Source organism: Nannospalax galili, unplaced genomic scaffold (genome assembly GCF_000622305.1).
Source record: "Nannospalax galili isolate Female #2095 unplaced genomic scaffold, S.galili_v1.0 scaffold136, whole genome shotgun sequence".
In the NCBI taxonomy this organism is placed as follows: Eukaryota; Metazoa; Chordata; class Mammalia; order Rodentia; family Spalacidae; genus Nannospalax; species Nannospalax galili.
Window position 1 is genome coordinate 2,835,052 of NW_008340872.1, and position 14,325 is coordinate 2,849,376.

The 14,325-nt window shown below is 40.5% G+C and overlaps 1 protein-coding gene across 3 annotated transcripts in view; it reads right to left on the minus strand.

Annotated features, from left to right (window-relative positions):
- Itsn1 (intersectin 1) overlaps window positions 1-14,325 on the minus strand; it is a 200,361-nt gene that overhangs the window by 94,605 nt on the left and 91,431 nt on the right. For all 3 annotated transcript variants that reach the window (XR_003849972.1, XM_008835940.2, XM_008835942.3), the window contains exons 13-16: window positions 13,781-13,930; window positions 13,560-13,700; window positions 7,219-7,306; window positions 6,850-6,989 (exon numbers count right to left, since the gene is read on the minus strand). Coding sequence is in view for 2 of the 3 variants with exons in the window: in XM_008835940.2 (XP_008834162.1) it covers window positions 6,850-6,989; window positions 7,219-7,306; window positions 13,560-13,700; window positions 13,781-13,930 (519 nt within the window). In the remaining variant the exon portion in view is untranslated. The remainder of the gene's footprint in view (window positions 1-6,849; window positions 6,990-7,218; window positions 7,307-13,559; window positions 13,701-13,780; window positions 13,931-14,325) is intronic.

Sequence of the window (14,325 nt, forward strand, 5' to 3'; positions counted from 1 at the left end):
AGAAAAAGAAACAGTGATTTGTTATTTAAATTCTGAAAAGGTCTATATTGTTTAAAACCATGTTCAAGTACTACTTCTAATGCTGAAGTCAACACGTAGCAACAGCAGGTGCCATTCCCCACACTCGGTGACAGTGACTGTGGGCAGGGCCTAGGAGACCACGACAAGGCGGTGCAGGTGGAGAGAAGCACTAGAAATCTTCTAACAGGAAGCTTGGGTAAGAGCTCTGGTATCCCAGAGAGAGAAAACTGACTCTAATCTGTCCTGAAAACCTGAATTTCCTCCAGATGTCTCAGTTTTATACATAAACTAAAATGCTGTTATAGTAAGTACGTCACTGCAAAGGACAAAGATATTTGGATAAGTGAGGATAAAATGAGAGGGAAAAATAACTTTTCAAAAGATTCACATCTGTTTCTTCCTCTTTCTCTAACAACCTTTTACTAAATAATTTTTTCAACATTAAATAGAAAAAGCCAACATTTTTCCTAAAAAACTCAACCAACCAAACTTGCCTATTGGGAGGACATAAAATCTAATGTATAAGCAAGGCGTGGTGGAGCACACCTTTCATCCCAGCACTCAGGAGGTAGAAGCAGGCGGATCTCCATGAGTTTCAGGCCAGCTGGGGCTACAGGGAAACCCTGTTTCAAAAATTAAAAAAAAAAAAAATTAATTTCTTTTTAAATCTGGTGTATAACATCCATTAACAACTTTGAATCTGGGAAGCATTCTAACCCACAGCTTCAGGATGAAGTATCCACAATCACAAGTAACCACTTACAGGAAAAGGCAGAAGAGGCCTTTTCCAAAGGACCACAGGAATAAAAATAAAATTTGATGTTGAACAAAGTCAGATATGAACCCTGAATCTGCCCAGAGCACTCTACTGAGGAAGGGCACGCTGCTTCCCCACTGTCTCTCCAGGTCTTTTCTGTTCTTCAGTGTCCCCTTTGCAGGCATCTTTTCCTGACTTTTCATTCTGTCCTATGTTCTTTCTCCAGCTCTTTTCTTTTCTCCCCCTGTTGCTAAACACTTTGCCTTTCGCTGCCTTCATAATGAATGAACCGGCCATGAAAGCAAGTGTCTGAAATCAAGAGAACAAACACCTCCACTAAGCAAACCTTATGTACCAAGGGCCGTGCTAATTTCAATACCCTTCAGCTCATCAGTGATCTTCAGGACAGGTGTCACTACAGACTTCTGTATCTCTATCAGATTCTGCATCCAATGGAAGAAGCCCAATTTCCTAAGCATCTTACAGAATATACTTCTTAATCTTTTTTCTTTTCTTTCTTTCTCTCTTTTTTTCTTTCTTTTTTTTTTTTTTTGGTCTTTTTGAAACAGGGTCTCCCTGTAGCCCCAGCTGTCCTGGAACTCACTATGTAGACCAGGCTGGCCTTGAACTCACTGAGATCCACCTGCCTCTGCCTTCCAAGTGCTGGGATTAAAGGCATGTGCCCCCACGCCCAGCAAATTCTTAATCTTTTCTAAACACTCATATTTCACTACTAAACAAAATACTTTGACTGTAACACTGCCTCATATATGGTGGGAAAAATACAGACACACATGGTAACGGTGCTCTTTCAAATTTTTATACTGGCACAATCAATGTCCTACAATGCTTGTTACCAAGAAAAGTCAACAATATACAGTACCATGTCCAGCTTGTGATTCAGAATTTACACCTTCACAAACACAACTTGTCAAGAGGAAAGACCAATCATCCTCCATAATCAACATGACTACTCATAATTCACTTTCACAAGAAGGCTGAGTACTTCTGGTAAAGGGTATCTCAGACACTAAGCACTCATCTGTAGGGAGACTGAAGCACAGAGCTGGAAATGGTGCATCACTCTTAGTCTGGGAAAGATGTCCATTGCCTGAGTAGGGCATGGTGACCTTTAGAAAGTGGATGATGCAGCCCAGGAGAACTGCCAGGCACTGCCATACTGCCTCCTCCATTGTCACTGATCAGAAGAAAGAAACACTCCAATGTAAATGGCCATTCATGTTAGGACAGTCCAGCACACAGAGCAACTGACAAACCAACAAGGATTCAACTTCCCAACAGGAAACATAAACCTCACCTCTTTGAGTGTTAAGATTCTCTGCATGTGGCACACAGTGAAGCCTTGCAAGCTATAAGCCACATTTTATGTTTCTGCTCAGCGCTGGGGTTAAGATACTGAAACTAGAACATTAGATTGCCAGTGCCAAGGAAAACTTTCCTAGTAATTACTAACATTGCTGAGGGCAAGGTAGAGTCCAATGTTGTTGCCCACAAACTCTTCATTGTAATGTCATTTGATACCTGTTAGAACTGTAATTTTGTATCTCTAAGCACCATATGTTAAAAAAAAATACCAATAATTGTAACCATGTTTCTGTGTGCCCTTTATGCACATGGCTTGTCCAAAAAAGTTAATTAATTTCTTGCAAACTGAGGTGTAACAAGGAAGTTATAGATAATCAGTAATTCTAGGTTGATGTAGGGTTTTTGGTGTGTGTGTGTGGTTTTTGTTTTTCTGAAACACGGTCTCACTATGTAACCCTAGCTGGCCTGGAACTCACTATGTGGATCACGATGACTTCACATTCACAGAGATCTACCTGCCTCTGCCTCCCAATTGCTGGAATTAAAGGCTTGTAAACTGATGTTTCAAAAGCATGAATTTGAGATGTTTGTTGTATATGATATAGTCATAAGAAGAAATTTATGGTAAATATATTTGGTCTAATAAATTAAGACTGCTGTAACTACTAGTTCAAGCTGGCGGTAGTCACTAAGGAAACCTGGTCCTGGCTGGTTCATCTATCTGATCATTCAGAAGCTAAATTTTATAGTCAAATAAAGCAAATCTTTTGAACTTTCAATTTTGCATCTGTCAGTGGAGAATTTCTGACTCAGGGTTTCAGTATCTTAGGGCACTCACTGCCTTTTCCCTCACTCTTCCCTTTTTTTACTCACTCTTTCAAAAAACAAAAGCAAAGTTTAATCATTATGGTAAGATTCTCATTTCCATTTCTAAGTTATTCTTGGCTTAGTGTTGATATGAAAGTAAGACCCATCTTGGGACCTTTTAGTGTGTGTGGGGATAAAAGACTGGACAACAGCGTTGTTCATGCTAGACAAGCATGCTACCACTGGGCAATACTCCCAGCTCCATGTGGGACTGTTCTGGGAATATATAAATATCATACTAATAAAGTATCTGTTTAAGTGCATGGAAAATTGTCTTTTCTAAAAGGAAAGGATCCCTAGATTTCTAAGCACCAAAAGTAACCACAGCAGTCAAAGGTTTGCAATCTTCTGTTAATTAGTCATCACTGTATTGTAATTCTAAGTATGCTTTATACTTTCAATATGCTGATGTCAGTAGGAAACTGCAGCTTGCTAATGTGCCTACAACAGTACATTTTCTTCCTCTTTAAATAAAGCCGAGAAAGTGCATCATCAGGCAGGGAAGAGAGACGCCCTCATGAGAATGGGTCTAAAAGAAGGTATAATCAGATTGTGTTTGTTTGCTGTTTGGTTTGTAAAAAGGGAAAAAATGATAAACACCCTCAGTCTCTAAACTTTCGGTCACAAAACTAAGTATGTTTACAGTTCTCAACTGTGCACACTTGATTATTCCTTATAGGATTCTATGAAATTAAATGCATCCAGGTAAGTAAGTGACCAATTGCAAGTAGCACTTTGTTGTTGTTTTAGGGGAGAATTGTTTCTTGCTAGATGTTAGTCATCTTCACGTGCATACAGATTTAGCATCCTAGGCAACTAATTTTCAACTTTGTGGTAGCCTATAGAGTACACTGCATTCTTTTCTATGTGAATGAACACGAGATACAACTGTAAACCATAACGTCTTGTCTATACTCTGCATCCTGGTTTCCTTTTGAGAAAGGAAGGTTTAGAGCACAGCAGATGCACAGCATCAGGCTAGATGTGAATGCCCAGACAGAAGTAAATCTTTAAAGTTTGTGCTGATGCTCCCATGCTTTATCAAGGGGGATATCACAGATTTTTTTTTTTTTTCTGTCTTTTTGAGACAGGGTCTCCCTGCAGTCCCAGCTGGCCTGGAACTCACTATGTAGACAGGCTAGCCTCGAACTCAGAGATCCACCTACCTCTGCCTCTGCCTCTGCCTCCTGAGTGCTGGGATAAAAGGCGTGCAGCACCACCACACATCACAGAAATTCTCCATGTCACAGAAATTCTAAGGGCTAGGCTGCAGGCTCTTTCTGGTCTAGCTCATATAAGAAATTATGCTTGCTAATGAATACATGCTCTAAAGTCAGAAAAAATACTCCTTTGCATTTTCCTGTGTGGCTGAAACAAAGAAAAATAGACAGGAGATTATTAAAAAACTAAATGTTAACTCAGCCTCTGTGCTATCTCATCAAAATTACAAATCTTTTGACTCTTCAACAACTGTTCTGTTTTGGTTTTGACAGGTTTCAGAGGAATTCTAGAAGTAATAAACCATAAGACAATCAATATATCATAGTCACTAAATCCTACAAATGGATGTTTGGTTTGTAGTTTTCTATTTATCATATTAAGTTTAAAATTAGTAATAAGCTAAAATAAGAAGTCAAAAGACAGAAAGAAATGCTATAATTTAAAAATAAGCACATCTGGGAAAAGGACCATTTTAAAAAGGGGGTTGAAGCCGGGCGTGGTGGCGCACGCCTTTAATCCCAGCACTCGGGAGGTAGAGGCAGGCGGATCTCTGTGAGTTTAAGGCCAGCCTGGTCTACATAGTGAGTTCCAGGACAGCTGGAGCACAGGGAGACCCTGTCTCAAAAAGACCAAAAAAAGAAAAAAAGGAAAAAAAAAGAAAAAGGGGGGTTGAAGTCAGCCTTTGTATAAGTGTTCTGATACTGCAGGTGGCATTAGTCAGCTAAACAGTCATTAGTCATGAGAGAGACTCAACCCCATGTGAAGGGTGTTCGTTTTAGTAATGGGCACAGCAACAGCAATGACTGCAAATGTCATTTAATTTGTAAACTTTCTAGGCATTAATCAAGTCTCTGCCTCAAGCATCATCTCTTAATATCCGAATCTTGCCTTAAAAGCCAATTCTTCTAAAAAGGAATCAACATTAAGGCAAAAATCTATGTTCCTGCCTGGAGAAGAGAGCTGAATACTTAACAGTTCATTTCCAAGAGACTATTAAAAACCACTGTAAAATGGTAACAACATATTCTTTTTGCTTTAAACAGTAAGAGAGCTAACAGGAGCATTTTGATTGCACTTAAGAGACAGAACTCGACGGGTATGGTGGCCCACACCTTGCGCACCTTTAATCCCAGCACTCGGGTGGCACAGGCAGGTGGATCTCTGTGAGTTCAAGGCCAGCATGGTCTACATAGCAAGTTCCAGGTCAGCTGGAGCTACAGGGAGACCCTGTCTCAAAAAAAAAAAAAAAAAAAAAAAAAGAGACAAAACTCTCAAGTGATTCTCCAATACTGGAACAGCACACATCATTACATATGCTCAAACACAGAAGACTGGCACAATGTAAACAAGAAATGAAGAAAACACTAATAAGTGGGCTAAATAATATTTTCCCTAAGAGCAATTCCTGGAACTGTATGAGTAAGACTAGTTCAGTACTTAATACTCTAAAAGAACAGCACAAATACTTTAAACCCTGATGTCTAGACAATCTGTCAGAGACTCTTAATCCAGAGGTCAATGAAAGATCTCAAATCTGCTTTGGTATTAAAAAAAAGTAATAAAGAAGATTTATTTCTTAGTATCAGAAGCTTAATTGGCCATAATGGAGTATAAGAAATTTTAAGGTAGAAAAGTAAAACAAGTATTTTTGGGGGGACAGTGGAATTTTTAATCTGATAAGAACTGACAAAACTCTAAAATCTACATAAATCCAAAATAATACAATTATTATTTATAAGAAATGAGTTATTGGGGCTGGAGAGATGGCTCAGCGATTAAGAACACTGGCTGTTCTTACTGAAGACCCAGGTTCGAATCCCAGGACCCACATGGCAGCTACAAACTGTCCTTAACTCCAGTTCCAGGGTAATCTGAAGCCCTCTTCTGACCTCCACGGCATTGCACGACACAGGTGCACTTACCTATGTGTAGGCAATACACACATACATATAAAATAAAAATAATAAAAAAAAGAAATGAGTTATTTCTACCCTGGTTTTATTTTAATGGTTAACATTTTTAAGATGATAAATTTGTGACATCAAATGAAAAACACTGGATCAGAAAGCTACTGAATGGTCCTGACTGGTTTTTGCTCCTCAGGGCTGTGTGTAGCATCTTATTGAGTGTTACCATGTAATGTGACAACATCAGATACCAACTGTGCCACAGGAAGCAAAGACCCCACTAAACAATACAGCTAAAACACAGAGATGAAAGGTGATGAAGTAGAGATCTACAGTTAAGCACACGATTGAAGATAAGAGGCAGCAGAAAAATTTAGTTTTAAAATGGAAAAGAATATCTCTGAGTAATCTTCAAAAAACACAAGAAAGAGGAAGCTTTGGGGGCCTAGCTCTTAGAATTCAACTTGATATGGTTATAAATATCAAAAGGCAAAAGGAGAGAAATGTGTAACAATATAATGTCCGGCTGGGGCCAATCACATAGCCCTAATTTACAGATACCAAGATCATTTTTATATTTAAGGAGAGACGTGCACCTGGGATAGCATAGCACCCATCTGTAAGTGAGGAGGCCTTCACCATGGCTGGAAACCAGCACAACAAATTTTTCTGCCTAGGATTCAGTATGGACTAATCAAGTGGTGAGTGGGAGCATGACAGGTCAAGGATGCACAGAGCACAAATGGTTACCTTCAGCTGGTTATTGAAAATGTCGATCTCCTGCAGCTTTGACCTGGTCTCCTTCTCCACCTCATCCAGTTGGTCTCGAAGCTGCTGCCGAGCCAGTTCTTTTGCTTCTAAGGCTCTTTTGAGGGTAAGAAGAGAATCTCCTATTTCAAAAAACATTTCAAGAGAGGAACAACTTTAACTGGCAGTCAGGAAAAGGCTTAAACTTTCATGCCATTTAAGGAAATTCTTGCTGGTAATAAAGAAAAGAGTTGAGGGGGGGCTGAGGAGTGCAGTGCAGTGATAACATAAATGCTTAGCATGCTGCAAAGCCTTAGGTTCAATCTTAACACCAAAGGGAAAAAAAGCCAACTTCAAAAATAAAACACCTACTATGCAAACTGTTCTGCTGAACTTGTTTTAATTGGTCATTGAGAATTTGTTTTTCCGGAATAAGTCTTCCAAGCATTTGCTGAGATTCCTAGGAGACAGGAAGAACAATAGTGAATGACAAGAAATGCAGCCATGTCCACACTCGACAGCAGCTAGGTTTACCTCAGCCTTCTCATCCTTCAGACACTCCCAATCTCATCCTATGTCTTGTACGCATTTAATACCTAGTCAGGGTGGGCCTATATGTTCTTGCCAAGGAACTAACTGCCAAATGCTTTTCACTGAAGTAAAGCTATGACAATTATAGTTCCCTTGATACTGGTTACATTTTTGTTGACTTACTGGGTGTTTATAAGCTTTTTAAAAGTGCATTTCAAGCCAGAGCAGTGTGTGTCCCGATTCCCTATTGGCAATTTGGGTTACCTCTTCAGAGGATGATGTGATAAGGAGGTAGGAATTTGCTAGGCAGTTAGGGTAAAAAGACCCCAAAGAAAAGTAGCCAGTTTCTTGGCTAAAACTCACAATGTCCTTGGGCCTCTTAGCAACATCCAGCAATGTCCAAAGGCCAAAAATGTCAAAAATATTTGGGAGCTTTTATCTAATCCTTAAAAGCTTTTAGGGTTACCTCTTCAGAGGGGAGGAATGTTAGAGTAGCCAAAAGCCTGATGGGGGTAAAAAAAAAAAAATCAAAGAAGAAAGAGTACATGAAGTTATCAAAAAAGTGATGGGGAGATACGGGGGGAGTTGGAGGGGAGGGAGTGGGCATGGATTTGATCAAAACACGTTATACGTATGTATGAAATTCTCAATAAATTATTTATTTAAAAACTGCATTTCAAGTAGGACTCTGTAAAGAATATGGATATAAAGATTTCTTTATTGCATAGAGATCAAATACAAATGCTGTAACCTTGTTGCCCTCGGGATAACTCAGCAGGAATCACCCCACTATTCTGTTCTGAGCTTTCATACTTACTAGACTGAACTTGGGTCTACTGTATACCTGAAGTTGGATACAAAACTCAAAAAGAAATTTGTCACAACTAGAATCCTAGCTGACACTCATGTTTTTCCACTACACAAAGTAAAATTTTAAACAAGCTCATGAAATTGTTTATAGCTAACATAAGAAAAAAGGTAAAACCACACTGTATAAGGCAAGTGCTTGGGGTTTTCTGTATAACTTGCCAAGCACAGTAAGTTTAGTTGTAATTATCTTGTACAGTTTATACATTTTAGTAAACTGGCAAACTTTCCAGGATAATAGGGACTCTTTGACATTTATTTTTACCTTGATCTCTAAGTATTGACTTTGGTTTCAGAAAACAAAAATGCCTTACTTAAGAATTTTCAGTAGAGGCTCAGAACCAGTCCTTTTTGAGACTCACAATGATATCTTCGGAATAAACTTTTTTTTTGTCTGAGACAGGGTCTTCCTGTAGCCCCAGCTGTCCTGGAACTCACTATGTAGACCAGGCTGTTCTCGAGCTCACAAAGATCCGCCTGCCTCTGCCTCCCAAGTGCTGGGATTAAAAATGTGCACCACCACGCCCGGCCTCAGAATAAACTTTTATGTACTAGGGCTGAATGGTGCAGAGGTTAGTTTAACAGAGAAGCCAGAGAAGCCTCTTAGTATGTGAATCATCCACCCCCAAAACTTTCACAAAACAAAATTCATTAATCAGATCTTTGTCCTGAAAAGCAAAGCCAACCAAGTTTCTCCTTCACTTATTCTCCTCTCTTACTGATTCTGAAGTTGACTTCTTGAACAAGACAAAGAAATATCAAGAGGAATCCTGGCTGAGATCACTGAAATTGTTTCACTTGTATAAAATCACTTTAAAATGTATAAGCCAGAGCTGGAGAGCTGGCTCAGCAGTTAAGAGCGCTGGCTGCTCTTACAGAGGACCCAGGTTCAGTCCCCAGTACCCACAAGGCAGCTAACAACCATCCTAGTTCCAGGAGACCCAATGCTCTCTTCTGCCCTCTGAAGGTACCAGGTGTATATGTGGTGCACTTACATACATGTGTGCAGGCAAAAGACTCATATACATACAATAAAAATGAAATCTTGAAAAAAATGTTTAAGCCAGGTTGGAGAGATGGCCCAGAGGTTAAGAGTGCTTACTGCTCTTCCAGAGGACGTGGGTTGGATTCCTAGCACCCATATTGGGTGGCTCACAACCATCTGCACATTAACTCCAGTTCCAGAGGATCTGACACCTCTGGCCTCTGTGGACACCTACATGCATGTGCACATACCCCAGAGAAACACAAATACACGTCATTAAAAATAATAAAAATAGGGGGCTGGAGAGATGGTTTAGCAGTAAAAACCACTGGTTGTTCTTGCAGAGGACCTAGGTTTGCTTCCCAGCACCCACATGGTGACTAACAACTGTCAAAACTCCAGTTCCAGGGGAATCCGACACCCTCTTCTGATCTCCAAGGGCACTGTATAACAGGACTGCACTTACAGGCAATACACTCATACACATAAAATAATAAATAAAATAGTTTAAAAATAAATACAAAACTGTATAGCCCAGGTTTCTAAAGTAGGTGAAATCATTAAGAAGGACTCAGTGCAAAGCAAGTGAGTTAACACATGTAAAGAGAAGCCAGGGTCACCAGCTTTATGTTTCACTTCACTACTTTTTCAGGACGTGTTGAACAAAAAATTAACACTTTACATATCAAGCACACATAATAACAGGTTTGATCATACAACACTCAGTCACAATCTTGACATATTAAGCACCTGGTCTTTACCCTAAATATTTTAGGGGAATATTTATAAAACTTCTCATCAATAGTTAACATGTAGGAGTTCCAACATAGAAGAATATACTTGTCCCAGTTTGTTTCTTCAATGCTGTGACAAAACACTCTGACCACTACTAACTTGGGGAGGAAAGGGTTTATTCATCTTATATCTCCTGGGTCACAGTTCATCAGGGAGCCCAGTGTAGGAACTCAGGGCAGGAACCTGGAAGCAGGAGCTGGAGCACAGGCCATAAAGGAATACTGCTTACTGGCTTGCTCCCCTGGCCCCTGCTCAGCCTGCTTTCTTATGCAACACAGGTCCCACCTGCCCAGGGGTGGCACCACCCACAGTGGGCTAGGCCCTTCCACATCACTCAACAATCAAGAAGATGCCTCATGGACATGGCCATAGGCCAGTCCAATGAAGGCAATTCCCCAATTAAGGCTCCCTCAATCCAGGTGTGTCAAGTTGACACTAAAGCTATCCAGCACAATACTTGAAAAAGGTACATATTTTAAATAATTTCTAGCAATGGACTTCAGATACTGATTATATGATCATATCCCCAAATCTAAAATTGATGAAGGCTCTCTCAGGATGTCCAAGTACATGAAATAACAACTGGTGATCAGGAAGGAAAATATACAAATACACAAATGCAGCTGAGATTGCCTCACTCCACTCAGTGAGGGCTAGAAGTAGTCACAGGGGCTGGGGGTGTAGCTCCATACAATCCTCCCCCAGGATACAAGCATAGGCCCTGGGTTTGCTCTCCAGCCCCACTACCGTAAATTACCTTGACTTAAGAGCACTCTACTAAGATGCAAGACAGGACACTTCTTTTCAAGTGTACATAGGATATTCACTCAAATCATATGCAAAGAATCAATAGATTTAAAAGGACTAAAATCACACAGAATATGCCTTAGACCATAGCACAAATGAAAAAGAAACAAAAAGTACGTGGAAAAACCAAATACTTAGAAACTAAAGAGTGTATGTCTGCTTATCTCAGTGAAAGAAATGACAAAGGAAATAAATGGAAATACAACATCTAAAACCTTGTGGAAAATAGGTACAGCTGTGCTAAGTTTAAAACTGAAAACTTCTGTCTCAAACAAACAAACAAACACCACAACAAGTAAACAAAAAGGAAAAAGTGAAAACTGTGGGGGGGCGTTATCAACTATCAGCAAGTATCTCATTTGTTAATAAAAAATGTGAGGCACTTATCATTTGTCAATCCAATAAAAATGGATAAAGATTTGCTCAGATACTTCAACAAAACACACAAAAGACACAGGCCAATAGACACAAAATGGCACATACTGTCATTAGAAGGCCAGAAAATGCAAATTAAAGTCATAATGAACTTCTGCTACATTCCCACCAGAAATGTTAGAATTAAAAATAACAGCCGGGCGTGGTGGTGCATGCCTTTAATCCCAGCGCTCGAGAGGCAGAGGCAGAGGCAGGTGGATCACTGTGAGTTCGAGGCCAGCCTGGTCTACATAGTGAGCTCCAGGACAGCTGGGGCTACAAGGAGACCCTGTCTCAAAAAGACAGAAAAAAAAAAAAAGAACAGCAGGATGCCCCGGGCATGATGGTGCACACCTTTAATCCCAGCACTTGGGAGGCAGAGGCAGGTGATCTCTGTTGAGTTCAAGGCCAGCCTGGTCTACATAGTGCATTCTAGGCCAGCTGGAGCTATAGGGAGACCCTGTCTCAAAAAGACCAAAAACTAAATAAATAACAGCAGATGTTGGCAAGGATGGGAAACACTGATTACTAACAAAGTGCTGGTCAGAATATAAAATGGTACAAATGCTTTGAACCACTGACACTGACCAAAAGCAACTTGGAGAGGAAAGGGTTTATTTTATCCTACACTTCAGGTCACACTTTACCACTGAGGGAAGTCAGAGCAGGAACTTAAGCAGAGCAAGAACCTGGAGGCAGGAGCTGAAGCACAGATCACTGAGAAATGCTGCATACTGGCTTGTACTGGTTTGCTCCCCAGGTCTGCGCTCAGCCTGCTTTCTTACACAACCCAGGACCACCTGCCAAGGGACATGGAACCCACCACGCACAGTACGCTGGGCCCTCCCACATAACTCAGCAACCAAGAGAGTGCTTCAAAGACATGCCCACAGGCCAGTCTGATGGCAAAAGTCTGCAATGGAGGTTCCTTTTCCCAGGTGTATCAAGTTGACAACTTAAATTATCCAGCACAACCTGAGTTCCATCCCCAGGACCCACATAGTAGGGGAGAGAACAGACTCCCACAAGCAGTCCTCTGACCTCCCCATGCATACTCCACAAATGTACACACACAAAATTTAAAGAACAGAACTTTTTTTAATCCCAAATTGGGTACATGGTGAAGTTCTACTTGGTGATGAAAAGGAGCCTAGTCATTCTACATACACACATCTCAAAACCAACATGCTGAGAAAAAGCCCAACAAAGAAGTATCACGGTGAAGTGTGAGACAACGTATGATAATCTACTAACATCTATCTGTATCCACTGGATGATGTTATAGTTCAACATGTGACACCAAGGCGAGTTATAGTGTAACAGCTTTGGCCATAAAACCAAGACAGAAACTTGAACAGCAGTTCACAGTGTCTTCAACTAGTCCTCTACAAGTTCCTCTCACACCCACTAAAATATATAATTGTGTTAATTTAGTGTAATTATTAAAGTAAAGCCCAAGTCCTACTGATGGATGACAGGCTCCCATTTGCTTCAAACACAGTGGTCCTGGTGCTGTAACTGGCCTTCCAGAGCCTGGGCAGCCTCAGGATACTGACGCTGCTCTTCCCCTGCTTTGAGCTAGCCCTGCCAGAGATCCACAGAATTCAGTCATCTCAGGCCTTTGCTCACATGTCACCCTCACAGAAATGTCTGTCCTGAGAAACAAGCTGAGTTAGAATCATGGGACTCTTTCTCCCCTTCCCCTCTCTCTCTAAAGCATGAATACAAGTTGACACAGCTACTCCTGAAAATGCTCTAAAAGGTTCTACAATCTGAAAATTTTTGAGCATTGACATGACGCTACAGTGGAAAATTCCACACCTGATTGTCACGTTAAGGGTCATAGTTGAAACACAGATGCACTAAAAAGACATAAGGTTACTTAGATATCTCATTATATGTATGCAAATATTCTAAAGTTAAAAAAAAAATAGCAGTCTGGAATTTGAAATAGTTCTTATCCTAAGTAAGTGGGGGGGGGGGTTGTTAAAAGAAACTCTACTGATACAGATGTTACTTATTTGGTTTGTATTCCTTCTACAAATAGAACTGTTCAGCAGGGAAGATTCCTGTCTGCCCTTCACTGCTGCTGCTGCTGCCTCGGGGCCTACAGGTGCCTCCCAGAACAGTGTTCAGCAATCACCCAGTTCGCTTGAGAGCCACGTTCAACAAGGATCCTACTTACCTGCCACATCCTTGCCTCCCAGTGCCTAATATACTGTAGATGCTGAAATTTGGTTGAATAAGAAAATGCAATAAACATATGCATAAAAACATGGAAACTTGAAAGCTTTTAAGAGACACAATCTCTTACCTGTAGTTGCTGCTGTAAGTGGGTGATCTCAGCGATTCTCAACTCTCTGGACTTGTTGGTACTCTCAATCTCTTGCCTTTGGGTGGTCAATCGACATCTGATGTCTTGAAGTTTTCCTTCCAGCTGGTGCTTTTTATCATTCTTCAACAAATGAAATGAATAGGAGTTGGTGCCACTATAAGGCTTCAAATGTCATTCCATATCTAAAGCTAACCACTCACCAGAGCTTCTAATTCGAATTCCAAAGTCTTTTTCTTTGCTTTCAGCACCACGATGTCCTCCTGCTCTTTATTTCTTTGATTTAGAAGTTCCTGCCTTCGATTCCGTTCCCATTCAAGTTGGCGTTGCCGTTCAAGTTCTCGTTTTGCAGCCTGTGATTATAAACAGCTCATTAATTTCCTAATTCTAAAACTATACAATGTTTCTTAACAAAAACATTATCTAGTAAGCTGTTTCTTTTAAAGATGAACTATTACACAAATAGGGGCTGGAGACATGGCACAGAGTGAAGAACACTGGCTGCTCTTACAGAGGACCAGTTCCCAGCACCACATGGCGACTAGCAACCATCTGTAACTGCAGTTCCAGGGGATCCAGTGCCCTCTTCTGACCTCTGTGGGCATTGCACAACACACGTATAATTACAATGCAAGCAATACACTCATATACATAAAAAATGAAAATAAAAAAATAATAAATAAAATATTTATAAAAGTGGAGAGATGGATCAGCGGTTAAGAACACTGACTGTTCTTGCAGAAGACCC